At 42.6% G+C, this 23193-nt stretch overlaps 1 protein-coding gene across 6 annotated transcripts in view; it reads left to right on the top strand.

The window, feature by feature from the left end:
• The window catches only part of ano10a (anoctamin 10a), a 134757-nt gene that overhangs the window by 95095 nt on the left and 16469 nt on the right, over window positions 1-23193 (top strand). The window contains exons 15-17 of one of the 6 annotated variants that reach the window (XM_030395031.1): window positions 15962-15978; window positions 17119-17157; window positions 17355-18263. The exons of 1 other annotated variant lie outside the window; for it this stretch is intronic. In XM_030395031.1, coding sequence (XP_030250891.1) covers window positions 15962-15978; window positions 17119-17157; window positions 17355-17412 — 114 coding nt within the window. In that variant the 3' untranslated portion in view covers window positions 17413-18263. Of the gene's footprint in view, window positions 1-3129; window positions 3290-15961; window positions 15979-17118; window positions 17158-17354; window positions 18264-23193 lie in introns of those variants that run through there. 4 more of the 6 variants (XM_030395027.1, XR_003981316.1, XM_030395028.1 and 1 more) reach the window with 4 other exon arrangements.

The following is a 23193-nucleotide window of genomic DNA, read 5'->3' as shown; positions in this document are numbered from 1 at the left end:
GAACTCCCATTCCCCACGCTGGCTTACTTTCACTTTTAAAAATTGCGTCCGTCCAATTTTCCTTCGGACGTTGGTATCAATTTATAGCGGGTCGGCTCGGGTACGAATGTAATTTGTGCTACTGTCAGAAAACGGGTCAGATGCGGTTTTAAGTATGGCGGATTTGGCCGGGTTCGGGCGGGTTTGCAAAATAAGACCCGTGCAGGACTCTGCTTTAAGTGACCATTTTAATCCTCTAGCTAATTATCAAGCTAAATATCCAACATGCTAGTAAACGTCAAAGACTGCGGTGGAAGACGATGGTAAAATATTTCCTTTCTCTAACACTGGATTTATTTATGCCTGAATTTTTAAGGTGTGGCGGCTTTTATTTTGCCGTGGCGGTGCGCCACAGTCAATTACATGTAGGGGAAACCCTGTCCTGGGCATTTAACTGACAGGAACACCGATCAACTGCCGCATTATCTCCCATTTAACTGCAAGGAAAAATATCTGGAGGTAGGCAAACACAGCCACTTTTCTAAACTGCTCCATAAGACACATTTTTGACCACACACACACACACAAAAACTTGCTCAGTTTATATATATATATATATATATATATATATATATATATATATATATATGTATACATATATATATGTATATATATATATATATATGTATATGTATATGTATGTATATATATGTATATATATATACACACTACTCACAGTAAGTTAGGGATATTGTGAGAGACTCAGTGGATTTCATACATACGGTGTTTGTTTCACTTCAGAGAGTTTTGGGATAGGGAGGCAATTGTATTGGGGTGATAGACACACATCATTTTGTGTTTTCCACGTAATGGTCTCACTGTGTACAGTGTGCCTTACATATTGGGGCCAATACCAAAAAACTAAAAGACAACCCTTTTCAATGTGGCATCAATGTCAACATTCTGTGGGTATAAAAAGCTGGTATTGTCAGTAAGTCATTCCAAGTTCATCATTCAAACAGCCATGAACACACAACGTCACTTAACGGACGAGCAGCGCCACCTGGCCGTAACGCGCCTTCGGGTCGGTGGCAGGCAGTCAGATGTTGCTTGTGAACTTGGTGTGTCTCAAAGTGTCATCAGCAGACTTGCATCAAGACACAGAACTACTGGCAGAGTTCGTGACAGACCCAGGAGTGGAGCCCCACGAGTGACAGACCGCAACGATGACCAGTACCTAAGGACCTATGCACTCAGACATCGTTATGCAACTGCCACACAGCTGCAGGCCCAGTTACGAGATGTGAGGGGTACTAGGGTTTCCAGACAAACCATTCGAAACCGACTCCACCGCTTTGGCTTGAATGCCAGACGACCGTTGCAGGTGACTCCACTGACACCAAGACACCGCCGTGAACGTTTGCAGTGGGCACAAGACCATGTGACCTGGACAATGCAGCAGTGGTCTACCCTCCTGTTCACTGATGAGTGTCGGGTCACCTTGCACAGAAATGATGGTCGTCAGCGTTGCTGGAGAAGGCGAGGTGAGCGATACGCCGAGGTCAACATGGTCCCCAGGGTTCCCTTTGGTGGAGGAGGTGCAACAGTCTGGGCAGGCATCACCAGTCAGCGCAAAACAGATTTGGTTATTGTAGATGGCTCAGTCACTGCACGTTCTTACCTCAGAGACATCATAGAACCCATCATCATCCCCCAATTCCGCCAGCACACCCCCAACTTTCTGTTCATGTATGATAATGCTCCACCACATCGTGCCAGAATTGTCACAGCTCGACTTCAGGAAGTCGGAGTGCCTCATATGGTATGGCCAGCAATGTCCCCTGACTTGAACCCCATAGAGCATGTCTGGGACCAGCTGAAGCAGAGACTGGATGATCGTACCCCACCCCCACGTGACCTGGCAGAACTGCGTGTAGCACTTGTGGAGGAGTGGAACGCATTGCCTCAGAACAACATCATGAGGCTAGTGAGGAGCATGAGACGTCGCTGTCAAGCTGTCATTGCGGCAAATGGTGGAAACACCCGCTACTGACATTGTCAATTTTTGTTATTTGGGGCTATCCTTGTTATTGTCTAAATTTTTGGGGTAATAAATATTAAACTAATGAAAATGGTGTTTCTTCTCATTCATTATTAGTAATATCAAAGGGAACTTTTACTTATTTCATTAAAATTCAGACCAAATAGGAAAAGCACTCATGTAAATAACAATATCCCTAACTTATTGTGAGTATTGTATATGTATATATACACACATACATTTATATACAGTATATACATTTATATACAGTGGTAACTGCCTCGCTAAATTCACAGCACACATTGTGGACAGAGTGGAGATATATATGTATATATATGTATATGTTCATTACAACATGCTTCTCATTTAGCATTCAGACTGGGCTCTTGGAGCCTGTGCCAGACCACTTTGCTGAAGACAAATGGTTTGTGTTATGTTAATAGTATTGATATGGCTTCTTAGTAAAGCATTAGATTGCTCTGTACCACAGCCTTTTGTTAGATGTGGACTGACAGGGCTGAGTGCTTCTCTGATGAGCTCTTTGTCTTTTAGTTCATCATTTCTCTCTCGAGTGTTTTTGTTGTTCTGGTGCTGCACTTTATGTTGTCCTTCTAATACAGATTACACAGACATGAATTAAAAGCTACCAAAATCAGTGTTTACCACTGAAGGTCATTGTTCCAGGTTAATGGAACATCTATAGAATTTAAAAATGTAATGCCCATTAGTTACACACACAGTGTAATCCCCAATGTTTTACAGTTGAACAGTGTGTAGAGCTATACAGCCTAGTAGATTTCAGATGTAGTTGCTTAGTTTCACCAGCAGGGTGCGCATTCATCCCAGAAAAACACTGGCAGCGCCTTTAGTTTTCTTGTTTTTCTCTGTTCTGTCTTTTCCATGCACCGATGCAGACCAGAGCATCACACGAGAAATGAGCGAGGCTGATAAAGTTGATACTGCCTGTGAAGTTGTTAAGACTCCAATTTTGTTCAAGTTATCAGTTCGGAGAACTTTTGTGTAAGGAAGAGGGGTTTTTCTTGCTGAACCTGACTGTGTGGATATTGATTTTTGTCGAGTGAAAACTCCGGTTGGCTTTTTTGTATCAGTGGATTCTGATGGCGAGCCAGAACGTAGACCGGTGGATGGTGGAGCGGGACGCAGGCCTACATGCGTGGAGGGTGTGACATCAGCGGGAGCTTCACTGTGCACTGGAAAGGTCATTTCTTCATACAGATAAGACATAGAGCATAAAATCACACTACCCAGGTAGATGAACAAACTGTGAACATTGACTTAACCCAGACTTGACTTTTTTTTTGCAATCTTTTTGGACTCTTTCCGATTTTTCTTTCTTGTTTTGTTTATTATTTTGGGCCCATATTTCATAACTCATACTGTGAAGTATTTTGCTGTTCTATTAAGTCTTATTCTGAAATATTTTTTGTTTTGCACTTAAAGGTGGCACGGTTGCCAATAAAGCTATTTTTGTTACAACTCTTTCCAAACCGTTGTCCTGTTCCATCATCCTCCGTGAGCGTATCAATTTCTTCTGATTGGCCTAAATTGAGAGCACATGACAGTAATTTTACAGTGATGTTGATAGGTTTTCAATGTAGTGAGTCCCCGGGACCCACAGGTGGTGAGTTGAGTGGGTCCCTGGGAAATTCAATGGGTCCCGACTCCCCAGTTAAAAAAATGTATTTCTTTCTTATATTATTCTATTTCTTAAATTTTATTGAGTGTTAAACTCCTTTGATGGTGGTATGATATGGTTATAATAAACGGATATATTCATGTGTTCAAATTGTATCTGAAATTAAACAAATAAAATTCCAAATCTGAAAAGTTTACTGCAAAAAAGCTGTCACAGTGGCATGACATATGAAATTCAAATCAAACAGCATTTTTGTAGCAACATCAAATAGTCTGCTGACCTGCAATAGGTTTTATCTTTTTCTTTGGTGGTATTTTTGCGTTCTCCTTTTCCTGCTTACTCAAGAAAAAACGGGATCTCGTTGGAAGCGCGATGTATGCGCAGACGCCGTTTGGGCATAACAAAATGGCTTATGGCTACCGGATTATGTTTTATTTATTTCATTATGGCACGTCCCCTAAACATTAAAAACATAATCGACACGAATGAGCACAGCATCGAGCAGTGGAAACATGGGTTTATTTACTATGAAGTTCGTATTTTTAATTGTTGAAATCCGAGGTGTAGCAAGCTTTTCAAAAGTGCAGGGGATGGATGTGGTGGTGGTGTTTTTTAAAAACAATTTTGGGTCAGGGGGTGATGATAAATGACACTTAAATATTAAATCTGTGTCTATAATAACCACACCCTGACATGTAAATGTGACATCTGTCTTGATTCGTTTAATTATAATATTTATAATAGAAGTCTACTGCAACTGTACTTTTTTTTTTTACCATTAAATGTTATTTTATACATTATCATATTTTATGTCTGTCACTTCACTGCTGACAGAAAAGAGAGCTGCTCACTGCCAGTTACAGCTTCTTATCATGATCTGCAGTCTTTGTTAATTTTTTGTCATGATCGTTATTATTAGTACTTAGATTATCAAAAATCACAGTTACACATCAGGATGTGGTTATTATAGACAGATGAAATATTTAACTTTCATATGTCATCACAGTAACAGCGTTACATACATTAGCAGCTGTAAACACATAAACACATTATAAAACACATCATGTGGTTTGGTGTAATCAGGAGTAATCAACGTTTATAATCATCAGAGAACGTTACAGACATTGTTTTTGGTGCTTTCCGTTTCCAGAGAATTCACAGAGAAGCTGGAGAAGTTTGTGACATTTTCATCCCGGATTTTTGTGAGGAGGGAATTAAACGCCTGTCCCAAATAAACGCCTGGTCTGTTAAGTGGTTGAGACAAATACACGCCCGGCTATTATTTGGTGTTTTACGGTAGATCCCGTCTCATCAGCACGAGCTGAACAATAAATCTAACATAGCAAGAGAGGCGGGACTTAAGGCAGAACAGCCAATCATCAGCTGGTCAGTCCCAAAGCCGGTGTCATGTTTGAAGCAGCAACAGGAGAGGGAGGAGAGAGGAGGCAGCTGCAGCGAGCGCAGACTTAGAGTGGCCGGAGAAAGTGACTCCGGCCGCAGTAAGGCGTTTGTGCAAAACTGCAGAAAAACTGCAGAAAAAGTGTGGGTGTTGAACCCTCTCACCGGGAAAAGTGTGGGTGTTAAAACACACACATCCCCCACGGGTGCGACGCCCCTGGTTGAAATGATATCAGCGGTAACGGGCTAGTTGTTTTGGTAGCGGCTAAATTAGCATGTCGCGATACTTTGTACAGGGGATCACGTCTGCGCCGAGTAGATGCGCAGAGGGTTGAAACAGCGCTTGTCCGGTCTGCTAACAAGGTTTATTTTGCCAGTTACTGTGATTAAACACGAGTTGTTTAATGTTTACAATGTATCATTTTTCATGGGAAAAATTAGGTGCGTCCCCAGGACGCATGGATAGTTTAGTGTGTCCTTTCAGATTTTAATGCGTCAGGGGCGCGGGACGCAGGACGCATACCTAGCAACATCACTGAATTTTATATATGTACATTAGACATCTGCAATTTGTGGCGAGCTAGCCAAGGAGGATTAATTAGAGACGGACACGGTTTTAACACATTTTTGAACTGATATTCTATTGTAATTTTTCTAGGGCTGTCAAAGTTAACGCGTTAATAACTCGTTAACGCAACATCCTCTCAACGCCGTTATTTTTTTTAACGCGCGATTAACGCTCCACATTAAAAAAAAAAAAAGAAACGCGCATTGTTTGATTTACGACCGTCGGTGGCACCTGTAGTCTTGATCCAGAGGGTGGCAGAAGAATAAGAAAGGGAATCAGAAGAAGAAGAAGCAGTGTTGGCGTTTGGGAAAAACATGGTGGACTGAAAAGCGAAAGTGAAAGTAAAGGCAGAAAGGACTTATGAACGGCAAATTCACTTTCAAAACACTGCCAGATGGTTCAGTCCATAGGACAAAAGTTATCTGCACGTACTGTCGACATGAAATGAGTAACCATTGAAGTTCGTCGAGTCTCAAATATCATTTGCAAGTCAAACACATGGCAGATGCAGAGAGCCCACCGCCCCCCCCCCCCCCCTCGTCAAAAGCAGACATCACCATGTTTTGATCCCATTTAGTGTGAGGGGATATTTTTTGAGCCTTTTATTTTCCTGCATGATTTGAAGTGTTGAATAAACATTTTCATAAAGCAAGCATATTTGCCCTTTCTTATAATGTTAAAAGTATTAAGAACATGAAAAAAATACATTAAGGTACATTTAGAACAGAAAGAAATGTGCGAAAAAATTACGATTAATTTGCGATTAATTGCGAGTTAAAAAAAATAATCGTTTGACAGCCCTACATTTTTCTTCAAACTGGTTTTTCTGAAGCTCATTGCATATAATTGCTGTGAATATAGAGATAAAACTAAACAAACAGGGATCTTGAGTAAACGCAGAGCAGTCCATTTTTGTAATTGGGCTAACCAAAACAGACACTGAAGCTGATATTACTGCTTCTCTGGCAACTTATGGGACTGTAGCTAAAGTGGTACGGCTTCCAGCTGCAGTTAAACCGAATGCAGCTATTGTAGAGTTCAATACAGATATCCCAATGGCAATGTTTGAGTTAAATCTTCCTCTTGAGATCACAAATGTGAATACTCTTGCAGTGACATGGCAGGCAGATAGTGTTAATGCACTTGCACATACCACTACCCAGACTGCTTCCAGCAATAGCAGTGAATCTTCTGATGAGAGCATTCACTCTGAACACAGCACCACACCCCTTATACGTGGATCCAAGACCAGGAAGACTGACCTGTCGAAACTCACCTCCTCTCCACTTCATACCAAACAGATAAGGAAGTGGCTCAACTTGTATTACGCAAGAAGATGAAAAAAATGAATCCCTTGGAACTAGGAAATGATGAGCTAAACCCAACTGATGTGCAGTGCATTGTGGTTGAGCATGTGATTAAAAATAACGCTTCAACATCTCAGAGCCCATCCAAGTGTCCTTTTTCAGGCGAAGTGCCAAAACCTCCTGGAGAAGCTGACTTTGAAACATGGTGTTTCCATGTAGATTTGATGTTCAAAGATGGAGCCCTTGTGGATGTTCAGTGCAGGAAAATATTGGAGAGTCTGCTTCCTCCAGCCTCCACTGTTGTCAGACAACTAGGCTCCTCTGCTCATCCTAGAAAATATGTGAAGCTGTTGGACTCTGCATATGGTCTGGTGGAAGATGGGGATGAAATCTTCGCCAGGTTTTTTAAACACACCAAAACTCTGGTGAGAGTAGCTGCAGAGGCTTCAGGTGCTGCTCAGCACTGCTGTGAAGAGAGATGGAGTGAGTCAGTTGTCTGCAAGTCAAAATTTAAGGAAGCCATTGTGCTCCCCACTGGTGAGAAGAGGGTGTTGAATGGTTATGTAAGAAAGGTACCCACGATCAAGGGGGACCCTCTCTTAGTAGAGCCATCCGCTCAATCTAGTCTACCCAGTGGTCTATCTTTTTGTAGCTATATCATGTCAAGCCCTCAGCAAACATTCTTCAAAGTTCCCATTCTGCTTAAGAACGAGACAGCACACAACATAACAGTTTCCACAAACCACAGCATAGCAGAGCTTTCCATCCCTCACTCTCTCTCTCCCCTGTCCACCTCATCAGACAAAGCTGAAGAGACTCAGGTGTCACAAACCCCCATCTGTACAGCTGAGAGTACAACTACGGGTTCTATAGACCACACCAACCAAGTAACCTTTGATTTCGCTGATTCTCCACTTTCAGAGGAATGGAAAGAGCGGATCACGAAAACACTTAATTCCATCCCTGAAGTTTTTGCAAGAGGCGACCTCAACCATTGTCATACTACTGCAGTCAAACATAAGATCCGTCTCTCAGATCCAACATCCTTTAAGCAGAGAGCGAGGCCCATTCAACTATCAGATTATGAAGCTGTGAGGCTACATCTTAAAGAACTGTTAGATGCAGGTATCATAAGAGAATCAGAAAGCCCTTTCGCCGTGCCAATAGTTGTTGTTAAGAAGAAGGATGGCGCCATTCGCTTATGTGTCGACTACAGAAAGTTGAACAATTAGACCATAAATGATGCTTACGCTTTGCCCAAGATAGAGGAAACCTTTGCCGCTCTCACAGGGTCCAAATGGTTTTCCGTTACTGATTTGAAATCGGGCTACTATCAGGTGGAGGTAGATGAAGTGGAAAAGCACAAGACGGCTTTTGTCACACCTGTGGGCTTCTGGGAGTTTGACAGGATGCCCCTGGGGGTCACGAACGCCCCCTCAACTTTCCAACAAGTTATGGAGAAATGCATGGGCTCAATCAACCTCAAAGAAGTCTTAGTGTTTCTTGATGACCTCATTGTGATCGCTGACACACTTGAGGAACATGAACGTCGCCTCATGCATGTCTTAAAGAGATTGAAGGAGTTTGGCCTCAAGCTGTCGCCTGAGAAGTGCCATTTCTTCAAAAAGTCAGTAAAATCTTTGGGTCATGTTGTCTCAGAAAATGGAGTAGAGCAGGGAGTTCAATTAGAAACTCAAAAGGTCCACTCACCAAATTTCCAATCTGACCAGGGTCCAGAACAGTGACGGTGTTATTCCAAAATCAGAACTCCGAACAAAAATAGGCAGTAAATCAACAAAGAACATTTGAACTATGCACAAAGAACGATGTGTTCTGTCCACATCAGTGTGAAAAGTGACACTTTTTTTGTGCCACCAGTTCTTTAAACTTGGGCACAAAAGGTGTGAGCGCCAGGCGTAGACACTGGTGTAAGTTTTCATTAGTGAGTGTACTCCTGTATTTGTTCTTCACCGTAGTCATCGTTGAAAGGGCTGACTCATAAGAGTATGTTGAAGGGAAGATGGTGAGAATGTTCAGGGCCATTTTCTGCAAGACGGGGACACCTGCTGCAGGGACCATCTTTGTCCAAAAGGTGGCAGGGTCACAAAGAGATTCCTGCAGTGCAAGGTTTTCCTGAAGCTCAATCAGCTCTGATTGAAGAGAAGCAGCACTAGCTCATGGGCAGACCTTCAGGGCTTCAGTCGAGAATTCTGTGACATTTTTCATCGGGAATGGATTTTCAATACACAGTAAGACCTGTTTTCCCAGAGGGAAATCTCCAAACCGGGTTTCAAAATGTTCAATCAATTTGTCCAGGAATTCCACATAAATGTGGTGCTGTGTTCCTGAAGCTTGACTTTTCAGTTTTGGGAAGTGAAGCAGGCCCTCCTCCTGTATGTCACTTTTGAATATTTCCAGTTTCCTTTGAAAAGCACGGATAGCTGACATGAGGTTACACACTGTGTTATTTTTGCCCTGAAGTTGCAAATTCAGATCATTGAGGTGGCAAGTAATGTCTGATAGAAATGCAGCGATTTCCATTTTTTCCTTGTTTTGCAGGAATTCCAGAAATGGTTTTGCTTTTGGACTCTTCTGATTCAACAGAAACGTTTCAAGGTCTTTTCGTAGTATCCAAAATCGCTCCAGTACTTTGCCTTTACTGAGCCACCTGACATTGTTGTGTAAAGCAAATCATCAAATTCTGCACTAACCTCTGTGAGGAATGTGCGCAGCAAGCGATGCTGCAGAGCAGATGATGCCCTCAAAAAATTGACGAGTCTTATTACCGTATTGACTCGAATATAAGACGAGGTTTTTTTGGATGAAAATTATGTGGAAACAGTGGGGTCGTCTTATAATCGGGGTCTAACCGTTGACACATGCTGATAGTTGTCTGGGTCGCTACGCGACCTCAACAGCAGAGGGCGCCAACTTATTGTAGAGACGTCACTGACACTGTGGCTGCGGTTATCTGTCAATCACAGCGGAGAAGAAGTGACAGGAGATGAAAAATGGAGAGACGCGGTGATTTTACGGAGCAAAGTGGATCAAAAGTGGGGCAAGTTAACAGACATCTGAGGCGGAGCTATGATGCTGATTTTAAGATAATGGAGATCAGTGCAGCGGAGGCGCCAAACAACTGTCAGCCAGCCAAGAAATATGGAGTTACGGAGTGTAACGTCCGAAGATGGCGGGTCCAAAAAGATCGTCTGAAAACGCTAACAGTAAGAGAAAAGATTATCGTGGTCCTCTAAGCGGCCGCTTCCAAGAGACTGACAGGAGTGTATGTGAGTTTGTTATTGAGAAACGAATTTTGGTTATCAGAGTCTTTTTCTGAAGTCTTGAAAAGAGGGGTCGTCTTATAATCAGGGTCGTCCTATATGCGGGTCAATACGGTACTGTTGTCATGATTTCTGAGTACTCCTTTCCAAGGCTGGCACACAAAACCATCTGATGAATGACACAGTGGCATGCTATGAGGTCAGGGTGATGAACCTTTAAGCGGGACACTAATCCTCTCTCTCTCCCAGTCATACCTGGGGCTCCATCAGTAGCAATGGAAACAACATACTTCAGGTCTATCTCTTGGTCTCTCAACATCTCCATCACTGCTTCATAAATGTCATCCCCTCTTGTATGCCCATGAAGGTCTGTGAGATCTGTGACATCTTCAAAGAATTCCCCCTTCTCTTCATCAAAAAATCTGACAAACACCAGAAGTTGGGCATTATCTGTGTTGTCTGTGGATTCATCCAAAGCCAATGAAATGCATTTAGCCTTTTTAACAGCAGATTTCATTTGGTCCAATAAATCATCAGCAAGGATTTCAGTTCGTCTTACTGCAGTGGATCAGAGAGGGGTATTTGATTTATTTTTTGTATGATGTCATCTTTTTGAGTTCCCCTCAAACAGAGCGATTGCTACTTCATTCATGCACTCCTTCACGATTTCCGTGTTAGTGAATGGTTTTTTGTGCTTTCCCAAGACCCAGGCCACTCGCAGTGAGGCTTCAGTTCCACACTCCTGTTGTATGGCTGACTTGACTATCATAGTGCGTGTTGCTTGGTATGATGCTTGCATTTGGCTGATTTTTCTGGTCCTTACCTCGGAGTGTTGTGGGTAATTCTGCTCGAAGTGGCTATGCTTTGTTTCATAATGACGTTTTACGTTTCCACTTTTGAGAAGGGCAACTGTCTCATTGCAGATTAAACACATTGGTTTCGTGCTCCCCGCTGGCAGCACAAATGCTTATTTGTCTGTCCACTCTGTCTTAAATTCAAGATTTTCGGAATCCACCTTTCGCTTTTTGTTTAGAGCACGCCAAGGTTTTTACTTTACTGAAGAAACAGGTACCGTTCGCAAATCTGACCGCATTGTTGTAGGTAATGATGACCTGTGTGACCGCGGTGAAGTTAGTTTTAAGTTGGATATTCGAGCGAAGAAGAGCAGTCTGTCAAATATCCATCTTAAAACTAACTTAACTGTGCTTGTTAACTGCGGAGGAGTACCACAGTGACTGCGGAGGAAAAAAGCACCCGCGGAAGAAAAAAAAAAAGCACTCACGAGTCACGGCCACAGTGAGTTGTCATAGTGATGTTAAACAACAGCTGATAGGGCATTTGGATTGGGCACAGTGTAGATACGTGATTGGAAACACATCCAGAAATCACACGCCAATTAAATCTCGCTTGGATCACTATGAAAAAAATGGGAATATTGATTTTTATCTCGGCCCGAATTTCATTGCGTTTGGGTCCGGATCTGGACCGGAGTCTGCCAATTGAGTACCCCTGGAGTAGAGACTGACCCAGGAAAAATTTCCCCTCTGACGACTTGGCCCTGTCCAACCAACATCAGTGAGCTTAAATCCTTAGGATTCACTGGATATTACAGGAGGTTCGTTAAGGGTTATGCAAAAATTGCCAAACCACTCAACGCCTTGACTGCTGGTTACCTTCCACCTCAGAAGAAGTCTCCAAGATCAAATTGCTTCTCAAACTCTGATCTAAAACGGCCCTTCAATGAGCGATGGACCTCAGATTGTGAGGATGCATTCAAAGCACTCATTGAAAAGTTGACAACTGCCCTGGTGCTTGGCTTCGCCAATCCCAGTAAGCCATATGTCTTGCAAACTGATGCAAGCCTGCATGGGCTCGGGACAGCTCTTTATCAGGAACAAGATGCTGAGATGAGAGTAATTGCCTATGCAAGTCCAGGGTTGTCGAACTGTGAGTGGCGTTACCCCACTCAAAAACTTGAATTTTTTGTTCTAAAATAGGCTGTCACTGACAAATTTTTCGGTTACCTTTACGGTGCAGAGTTCACGGTTATGATGGATAACAATCCTCTGACTTATGTTTTGACATCAGCCATGCTCCACGCTACAGGACACAGGTGGCTCGCTGCCTTGTCCAATTTCAACTTCAGTATACAGTACAAAGCTGGCAAACATAATGCTGATGCTGACGGATTATCCAGACGGCCACATGATCCAGCTGAAACTAATCAAAGTGCTCAAGTTGAGGACGACAGAGTTAGACAGTTCATTTCCAAGTTTGTGCACAAAGGGGATGAGCTCAGTTTCCCCACAGAAACTTTCAAAGCTATTTGTCAGAGACACAAGCTACACGGTTGTCCCAGAGGACAGCCACTCATCTGTCACAGTAGAGTGTCTTGCCATTGTCTTCGTCAACAAGAAGATCGAGAAGTTCAACGTATGCTTCGAGTGTTTGACCAACTCGTACTAGACAATGACGTCCTGTACAGGAAACGCATGAACCAGGGTGAGCCATTCTTTCAGCTGGTTCTGCTCGGACAGGACATTGGACCTTGTCCACACACGTTTCTATTGGCCAAGAATGTCTATGGATGTTGACAGGAAAGTCAGGACCTGTGAGAGGTGTGTCCGCCGCAAGGCCAAGGCTGAAAAAAACGCCCGCCTTGTATACATCCAAACAAGTCGACCACTTGAACTTGTATGCATGGATTACTTGTTTTTGGAACCTGATGGACGTGGGACAAAGAACATCTTGGTCATAACCGACCACTTAACCAAATATGCCGTCGCTGTACCCACTGCTGATCAAAGAGCCAAGGCAGTAGCCAAGACTTTTTGAAACAGTTTCTTTGTCCACTATGGTCTACCTGAACGTCTTCACAGTGACCAAGGTTGGGATTTTGAGTCTGCTCTTATCAAAGACCTTTGTCAGCTGTTGGGAATAAGAAAGACCAGAACAACCCCTTACCACCCTCTCTGTAATCCTGTCGAGAGGTTCAATAGGACACTCCTGGAGATGTTAGGAACTCTCTAAGAAGAGGACAAAGTCAATTGGCGTGATCATGTACATCCTCTGGTTCATGCATGCAATGTAACCAAAAATGACACTATTGTGTTCTCTCCTTACCAGTTGATGTTTGGGAGACAGCCAAACATCCCCATCGACGTGGCATTCTGACTTAATCCAGTAGGACGCAATAAAGTCACACATTAAGATTATGTGAAAAAACTGAAGGTAAAGCTGCAAAAAAACTACAAGCTTGCTATTGAACACAGTGAGAAACTGCTCAGCGAAACAAGCAGAGATATGATCTCAAAGTCAGAGAGTCCATCCTCGGGAAAGGAGACCATGTCCTTGTCAAAAATGTCTCTTTCAGAGGTAAACACAAGATAGCAGACAGATGGAGTAGCACAGTCTACAAAATCGTCAAGCCCATTGACGATTCTCCAGTCTATGTTGTTGGTCCAGTGAACTCAGAAGGTCCAGAGAGGACACTTCATAGAGACTTGTTGCTACCCTGTGGATTTCTAGCATCCTCTATTCAAAATGAGTTCGGGCAAGAAACAGAAGAGAGGGGCAAAGTTCCAACTTCCCAGGCAAGTGAAATGCCTCAAGAGGCTGTTGAATCAGAGCAGAAATGGGAAAGTAAAGAGGAAGTAGATTACTGCTACCCACAAACTGCTGAAGAGAATGCCACATTCCAGGCAGTAACCATTGTCCATGAAATCCCTTACTCAAGAGTTGACTTATCTGGAGGAAATGACAAAGCTGAGCGCTGATGGGTCAAGTCTCAACCCAGAGGCTGACGGGTTTCATCCCATGAGAGGCCTAGGAGACAGTACTCTTGTGAAAAATGAAAGAGACTCACCTGTGGAAAGAGACTCGCCTGTGGAAAGAGAGTCACCTGTGGAAGGAGACTCACCTGCTGAGAGAAATGTACCTGTTGAAAAAGACTTACCTGTTGAGGACTATCCAGGAGTCGAAAGTGAAGCAGTCCAAGATGAATCTGTGTAAGGAAACACAACTGAAACTGGTGGAGGAAATGTGGAGGAGGAAAAAGATGATGATAAAACTCACCTGATCATGGAAGAGGAATCCAGAGTGGAAGAAAAAGGAAGAGATGAGTTGAGAGTGAGTGAAGATGATTCTGAATCAATCACTCAGGAAGAAATGAAAGGGTCAGAGGTCAGAAGGTCAACAAGACAGAGAGCTGAGCCTGAAATATTGACATATAAATCACTAGGGAACCCTTTAGCCTTTGTTATGCACTCTATTCTGAACAGTTTAGACCAAGTTGTTACGCAAGCTCTTGACTTTACTTCTACACCTGAGACTGGTCAGATGCTACATCTGTAAAGTTAAGCATGCAGGGACGCAGCGCCTTTAGTTTTCTTGTTTTTCTCTGTTCTCTGTCTTTTCCATGCACCGATGCAGACTAGAGCACCACACGAGAAACGAGCGAGGTTGATAAAGTTAATACTGTCTGTAAAGTTGTTAAGACTACAATTTTGGGGCGCTGTTTGGCTCAGTTGGTGGAGCGGGCGTCCCATGTGCTGAGGCTCTGCAGCAGACCCGGGTTCGACTCCCGGCCTGGGTCCCTTTGCTGCTTGTCGCTCCCCGTCTCTCTCTCTCTCCCTGTTTCCTGTCATATCTTCAGCTGTACTGTCAATAAAGCCATAAAAGGCCAAAAAAAAATATTTGAAAAAAAAAAAAAGACTACAATTTAGTTCGAGTTATCAGTTTGGAGAACTTCCGTGTAAGGAAGAGGGGTTTTTCTTGCTGAACCTGACCGTGTGGATATTGATTTTTGTCGAGTGAAAACTCCGGTCGGCTTTTTTTTATGAGTGGATTCTGATGGCGAGCCAGAACGTAGACCGGTGGATGGTGGAGCGGGACGCAGGCCTACACGCATGGAAGGTGTGACATCAGCGGGAGCTTCACTATGCACTGGATATCTGAAATATTTTGTGTTTTGCACTTAAAGGTGGCACGGTTGCCAATAAAGCTATTTTTGTTACAACTCTTTCCAAACTGTTGTCCTGTTGCATCATCCTCCATGAACGTATCTATTTCTTCTGATTGGCCTAAATTGAGAGTACATGGCAGTAATTTTATTATATGTACATTAGACAGTGTTACAAAAAGAAAACACAGGTGAAAGTTGAGAGGAATGAAGAAATGAGCCAAGGCATTTATCTCTTTTTCCTCCTTTATATTATATATTATTACAAGATCTCAAAAACATAAAACATATATATGAAACTATCCCTTGTGATTGAGAGTGAGTGTTCTTTTTGTATGAATGTCCATCACTTAATTTACTGTTCATGCCTTGTGTCATTTGTATGGTACATCTCCTTTAGGTCATTGTCAGTTTCACCACATCTTAAATGAACATTACCCTTTTGTCCAAGTGAACAACACCACCTACGCTTATAGTTCTGCTCGTATTTTTCCTCATGAACTAGGGCTTTCTATCCCATAGATAGTGGAAAGAATCATTTTGGTTCTTAGACTTAAGTGTTTTGTTTTTACAAATAGTGAAAAGTAAAGACTTAAAAAAATGACATTGCACCTTTTGAGTGTACCACACATGATTACAGTTTGTTGACAGTAATGCAAAGGCTGCAGTCCTAATGAAATGCTCGCCCTGGACTGGTGTATTCTTTTGTTTTCTATTTTATCAGTGAATGATGTTGGTTTGTGCTGTTCTGTTGTCTCTTGGTTCTGCAGAGACAGCTCCTTGGAGGGTGAGTAGCTCTGTGAGTTTGGGTGATACTGATTTGTAGACTGGAGTGACATTATGAAAGGGTTGAGTGACACTGTTAATGTCATAACTTACATGTAATCTCCTCACTCCGATGGTTTGTTTGTGACTTTGACCTAACACGGGTTCTGTTTGTAAGTTTGGATATTTTGCAAGATCAGCTTTTCCACAGCCATAATCAAGATTAAAACCAGTTTTTAGCATAAATACTAGAGTCATTACACCATACAACTTCCTGAAGATTAAGTATATATCTTTTTTCCTAAATGTTTTCCTTTTTTCCCCGTTTGCAGTCTGTTTGACCTCAGGCAATCAGACAGAAAAGCATTAAGCTGAGTTAGAGCTGAATTAAGGTCATTAGAATGCCACCTTGCCACCTAAAGCAAAACATAACAAAGTCTTGATTAAAGTCGACAGACATGTCGTTCAGATGGTTGGAGAATTATCTGAAACTGAAATAATACAATTGAAGCAGAAAAGTTTGGTAGTTTTGACTTTGGGCTGTTTTGACTATTTAATTTCCTTTTTTGTGGTGTTCACACTAGTTTAGCAATTAAAAGCACACAATGGGCCTCATGCAAGAACCCTTAAAGTGGAAACAGACAGCTTCTATCGCCCCAGCATTAAGTGGTGTTGTTGGCGCTGCTGTCGCAACAACAACAACTTCCATGTTTCTCTGGGTACCAACTACCAACAAAATGTAGTTATAATTAGTTACAGTTAGTCTATAATGGAGCCAGTCGGACTGGATCACTAGTCAGCCGTCCTTTTTTTATTTTTTTTGCACAGTGGCAGATAACACCATTGTGAAAGTTAAGTATATAGGGAACCAGTCTAAACACAGATGGTGTCGTTATTCTACAGTTGTTTCATTCAACAATAACATTTACTTCATAATGATATGTTAAAGCCAAAAAATGCAACAATGAGCGGTCCAGACCTGATTTTAGGTTGTAGTTACACACACCATCCTGCTGCCCCACATGTTCACTAGCGCACCAAAATATTCCCCCACAAATGCACTTTCTCTTGTTTGAGTAGTGTTTGCTTTTTGGCAATTATTGAGTCTTTTTTAAAAAGTGAAACTATATATTTGTGAGCTGTTTTAAAATTCCATCTTCAGTAGGAGCCATTGGACTTGGGACTCAGAGCCACAGCCGAGGTAATGAACTCAGAAAGAATTGAGAGATGGACAGTGTGGGTCTGTATCTGGATTCATTGGGTTGAAATGAAAAGAGAAATGTTTGCAGTAAATGACAAGACCTACAGTTAAATAGATTGTGAATCAGAAAACAAACAAAATATAACTTAAGTAATGCACTTGAGTTTAATCTGTTATCTATCTCTGCTCTATTTCAGAAGGAATTCCAGTGATGTTGTGATGTATGAGATCAGTCCAATCAGCTGCAGCGTCTGATAAATAATAGATGTCCAATAAGGGGGAGTGTCAGCTGGTAAAAAGAATTTCATAAAGACTGCTGTCAAACACTCAGAGATCCCTCCTCGCTCCTTGCTCTTTGGAGAACATTTAAGAGCTTTGGGATGGTCTGCCATCTTGCGAGCCAGAACAAATGTGAATGAAGCGAGGACTGAAGAGCAAGGAAATGTCATGTCAGGAAATTGAGAATTACCCTCAATCTGTATGTCAACCTTCTGATTGACCTTTCACCCAAAGTTAGATGCATCCCTCTCTGACATAAGCAGGTACAGCTGGCAGGCTGGATGGATGGACAATGTAGGAAGTGCAGGGTTATAGATGAATAGGAGGCTTGGTGAACATTATCAGGATAAGGGGAGCTGTTTGATTAATCTAAAAGGATGTTGTCGTATTTACTGACACTGAGTAACCATTTTCTCTTCATCACGTTTAAAGATTAGACTGGAGTGTTTGATTAAAGAGGCAACAAACTCACCTTTCCCCCACATCATACTATGGAATATTAATGTAGCTGAATAAAGTGTGCACCAACATGCAGAGACACAGTAGGATAGAGTGGAGAGGGAAGTTTGTGCAGAGATCTCAGATTCCCACAGGAGACACTTGATCAGACAGACAAGTGACTTTCTTGGCTGTACTTCACCGGCTACAAGTCACCTTCCTCGCCTGCCATCTGAGCAGATCAATCACAGCAGAAGATCACTTCAGACCATAACCCTGGCTTCATTAGACAGAGAAACAGTAGATACAGGCGGCATGTAATGTTATATATTGAAAAAAGATTGATGTTATAATTTCCAAAATCTAATAAAACATGTTTTATTAGAATATTCAATTTTCAGTCCATATTTGATGGCATTAAACCCTTTCAAAAATAACATTTTCACTGGAGCAAAAAAGCACGCACCTGACAGCATGGTCTAGCAGTAATCTAACAGCATGCGCAATTACATTTATATAACTAGATTTACAAACAAGAAAATGGCTCTTACACTATTATAGTTTGTCCCAATACCAATGAAGATAAAGTCAGCCACTCGTTCCTCAGATCCTCGGCCATATTACTTTCCCTTTCATGTAGTACTGTTGAAAAACAACAAGCATAATATTGATGACCTGATCATATGGTAGCCTAATAATTAGGGATGTCCCGAGCCGATCTGCAGGATCAATATGAGCATTGTTTCACTGATCGGGATCGGCAATTTTAAACGTGGACCCAAACCCGATTATTTTGTACTTTAGAGCACAATTTGTGGCAGAACACAGACGTGTGCATAATGTTACTCTGGTAAACATGTGGATAAAGTGTCTGCAGTGTGGAAATTAGTTAAATTAGAAAGCGAAAGCAGTCCAACTGCGACATGTAACATCTGCAATACGATCACTGCGCAGAGGGGTATTAAAAGAGCTGCATTTAATACTAAAAACATAAAAAACAAAAAACACAAAGTTATACAATGAGTTCATTCGAGTTATACAGGCAAACACTCGCGGATACTTTCAAAAGGACAGAGAAATAGCCGCGACATGGCCAAAAATATTACAGAGAGGGTAACTGAATGAATCGCTCTGGATAACCAGCTCATCTCCGTGGTAGAGGATCAGTTTTCTTCGTCACCTGGAGCTTTGAATCCCCGGTATGTCTTACCATCTTGGCATTACATCACAGTTACTCCACTTTCAGGTTACAGCATGCCGGTATGCACACTGGTTTGGTGGGTCTCATACAGCAAAGCATGTAAAACAGGAAACCGAGGAGATGCTGAATGCTGTGAAATAGGCAGGCAACGCATCCATGTCATTTTACGTGACAATGTAAGGAATATGAATATGAAGCAGTGCATGATATGGAGGTACCAAGCGTGGGCTGCGTCTCACACAGTGGCGTAAGTATCTGTGGTGCAGCTGCACCAGGGCCCAGACGCCGTCAGGGGCCCATGAAAGAAGAAAACAAATGAAGGTGATTGGATGAGGGGGGTCTAGAACATGTGTGGGTGGGACTCCCGGGGCTCTGTAGCTTCTCATAGGACCATTGGGCCAGGTATTCTTTAGACAGACAAGCCACTGGGCCAATCGTCACCTCTCTGCTGTGTCTGCAGCTGAGCACTGTGGGCCGAGCCGATGCATGTCTCTCTCCCCAGGCCGGGAGAGTTATCATAGTTACCAAGGCAAGATGCAGCAGAAAAAATAAATAAATAAATGTCCATCGGCCCATTATTGTCCGGCCCAGTGTGAAAAAATCCTGGTACTCCCGATGGCCAGTCCACCCCTGCAATAGCAGTTCTCTCCAGTGGCTGTGCGAATGTATTCAAGCGTGTGTGTTTGCGTGCGTGCAGTGCACAAGAGCGTGTGCTTGCAATATTTGCACCAGGGCCTATCATCATGATGTTACACTACTGGTCTCACACACTTCAGCTGGCTGTATACAAGGGTCTGCTGTCACACTGCAGCATCACACACTCACCTGCTAACACAAGGAAGGTGGAGGCCAATGTTGCATTAGCATATGCAGAATAAGAAAGAGCCATATGAAAGTATATACTTTGTTTCAATAAAAAACCTATTAAGGAAGGCTTGGATGCAGATACTTTTTCTTAAAGTGAAACTCTCGCCAATAAGCAAGCGAGGCTTTATTTGTGATTGAACATGAGTCAAACCTTCATGTAAAATCATAATTATGACGAAAGAGGCACTTGTAAGATTTACCGTAGTTTCGTTGCTGGGGCACTTTTATGCCAGCATCAAAATTGCTATTTTTAAAACACTAAGAAGGCTCGACACAACGTGAAACACATGAACACGAGCACGGAGAACATTGTTTGTGTACACAGTTTACTGTAAAGAAGGTTTTTGAACCTTGAAGCTGGATCTCCGGCGCGCCGCTGTCAAGGCAAAAAATGTCGATCCCCGAGTGCGACCTAACAGGCAGGAGAGTAATGGTGGACCTTCTACTAGCTTGCCCGAAAACGCAAATACGGTAAATCTTAAAAGTGCCTCTTTCGTCGTAATTATGCATTTACACAAAGGTTTGACTCATATTCAATCACAAATAAAGCCTCTGTTGCTTTTTGGCGAGAGTTTCACTTTAATGCAGCTGTATTATCTAGGAAAATATTAGTTAGGCCTAACTATCGGATTGGGACTTGGTATCAGGATCGGGGTAAAAAAAAACCTGATCGGGACATCCCTACTAATAATCATTACATATGATCTGTGTGGGAATCAAACTCACGCATGTCAAACCAGTGTTTGAGTATACCTATGATACAGTAAGAACAGCTGATTTCAGACAGTGAAACGCTTCAGCTTCCATCATCACTGCTCCTCCTGGTGGATAGATAAACCATTGCAACTGGTTTCACGTGGGGCTTGTGTGTATACGTTTACAGAATAGTTCACTTTGTTACAGTAAAAAAGAAAACAGTCACATTCCATCCTCTCCTGCGGCACGCTAAAAGCTACAGTGCCTCGCTATCACCACTCGGGCCAGTTCAAAGCCTATACTGTGGAGGCAGCTGCTAGGAGCTGTGGTCAGAAGGGTGGTGCATAAAAACTTGGTGGACACCAGTGTTGAGGATGGCTGTCAAGCTGAAAAAGGAGGCCTTTTGGGCTTGGATGGCAGCAGCAGACAAGTACTGGGATGCCAGACGAGCTGCAGCCTCACCAGTTGCTGAAGCAAAAACATGTGAGAGGAGTTCAGGGAGGCTATGGAGAAGAACTTTCGGTCAGCTGAAAGGAAATTCTGGCAGACCAACTGAAGGCTCAGGAAGGGAAAGCAGGGCTTATGACAGGGAGAACTGTTAAACCAGACTGGGCGTGTTGTCGGGCCTATGACCATGATCCCTGGGAGGGATTGTAAGGGGTACTATGTGAGTATGTGCTTCCTGGCCCGTTGCTATGGTCTATCCAGTCCCTACACAAACACAGCTGCTGTGTCAAGCATGGTATAGCCTACCAGTCTGTTCCATGGCAAACCAGCTCGCTCGATCGCACCACACAACTGCTGAAATATATCCTTACCAGTGATAGGCCTTGCATCGGTCTTCAGAAACCTCAAATGTGTCATTAATACCCCTGTGGAAAATGCTTGCTGTACCATGTCGGTCCAGTCTGTGCTTCATCAAGCAGTCAAACTAATGGATTTGTCCCATAACTTTTCATAAATGTCACTTGTTAATGCCGCTGTTTGTCCACAAACTGTCAGTGGGACAGAAACTTTAGTAAACGTCCAACTTGCCTGCTTTACATTTTGCCAATAGCATGAGAGATTAATTGATTAAAAGGGAGCTGCGCCAAGATCAGCATAGAGGGAAGAGGAGTATCTTTAGTCTTGGAGTGTAATTTGTTAGAGAGCAAACAGAACTGTTGGAGAAGGATCAAGGCCAACTGGAACCAGAAACTGTCTGTATGGTTGCATGTTTAGTTTAGCAAATAGACTTGCTCTCTGCACTCGTGTGTGACCTTGTGGAAAAATCTCAGCAGACAGACTCGTGGTGTTTGGACAGCTGTGAAAAGATCTGGGCCCGTATTCACAAAGGATCTTAAGGCTAAAAGTAGCTCCTAACAGGCGAATTTAGGAGCAACTCCTAAAAATAATGGGCGTGTCAGTTGTAACTTTAGGACTCCTAATTTTTGAACATAAGAGTTATTCACAATTTTACATTTTAGGCCTAAAAGTAGCACCTAAGTCTGGGAGACCTTAGAAGTAGTCCAGAGGACTCCTAACTCACTAAGACCTGGTCACAGCCGAATGTTTTGGAGACGCTAAATGACAGGGAATTATTAAAACGATGTCGGATGGACCGTGAAGGGATTGAAGTTGTGGTTGAGTTGGTGAGAGACGCAATAACGTTCACAATCAACTGAAACAATCCAATAACGCCAAAGTTAAAATGTTTGGCAACACTCATTTGGCTACGGGGAAAATGCAGCTCTTCGCACGGGACTAGTATTACCTGGAGACCTCAAGTGATTTAGAAATGATCCCACCACGTCTGACGGAATCACACAGGATAAGCGAAGTCTGTGTTTTAACTTGAATTTACTGACATTATCCCCCGGGTCGATCGCACCAGAGCCCTTGTTGGAGCAGCACAACAGTTAGATATGGATATTTTTAATATAATAACTGGTGAGCCTGTTGAAAGATTGGAAAAATGTTCCTTCCCGCATGCTGCCATGCACGTAATCCATCTAATCATCTTTCCAGATTTCGCTCTTCTGATGAGCCTCCTGAATTTGCACCCAAAATGCTGTCAAAACTTTTATTTAAAATTCCTAACGCAGCCTCCATAATTCTCGACCGGGAAAAAGGCAGAAAACAGGTGGAAAACACAAAGAACCTTAAGTAAAACAAAAAACGACCCCAAATCACAGAGATGCTGATTCGCACGGGACTAATATTATCACATGACCTCTGTGTTTGGTGAAATATGGGAGGTAATTCACGGTGGAATTTTTACTTTACAAATTACGGACATGGCAGATTCGCACGGGATTAAGATCACAGACGACCTCTGCAGTTATTACAAATTACTGGAGGTCCCCGGGTTATACTAGTCCCGTAAGAATAGGGCTTTTGTCAACAGGAAAAAGTTGCATTCCATCTATACACAAATTGTCTTTGACGCATGTTACAATATATTGGACATTGTTGCGAAATGGCCCGGATCAACACACGATTCCCGAATTTTAATGGAGAGTGGTTTGACGCAGCCTTTCGAGCAATTCACGTTTTTCATCACAATCTTCTAATTT

The sequence above is a fragment of the Sparus aurata genome, chromosome 17, assembly GCF_900880675.1.
Source record: "Sparus aurata chromosome 17, fSpaAur1.1, whole genome shotgun sequence".
Taxonomy (NCBI): domain Eukaryota; kingdom Metazoa; phylum Chordata; class Actinopteri; order Spariformes; family Sparidae; genus Sparus; species Sparus aurata.
The sequence above is the reverse complement of the archived record's forward strand: the minus strand, read 5'-3'. Positions and strand labels throughout refer to the sequence as shown.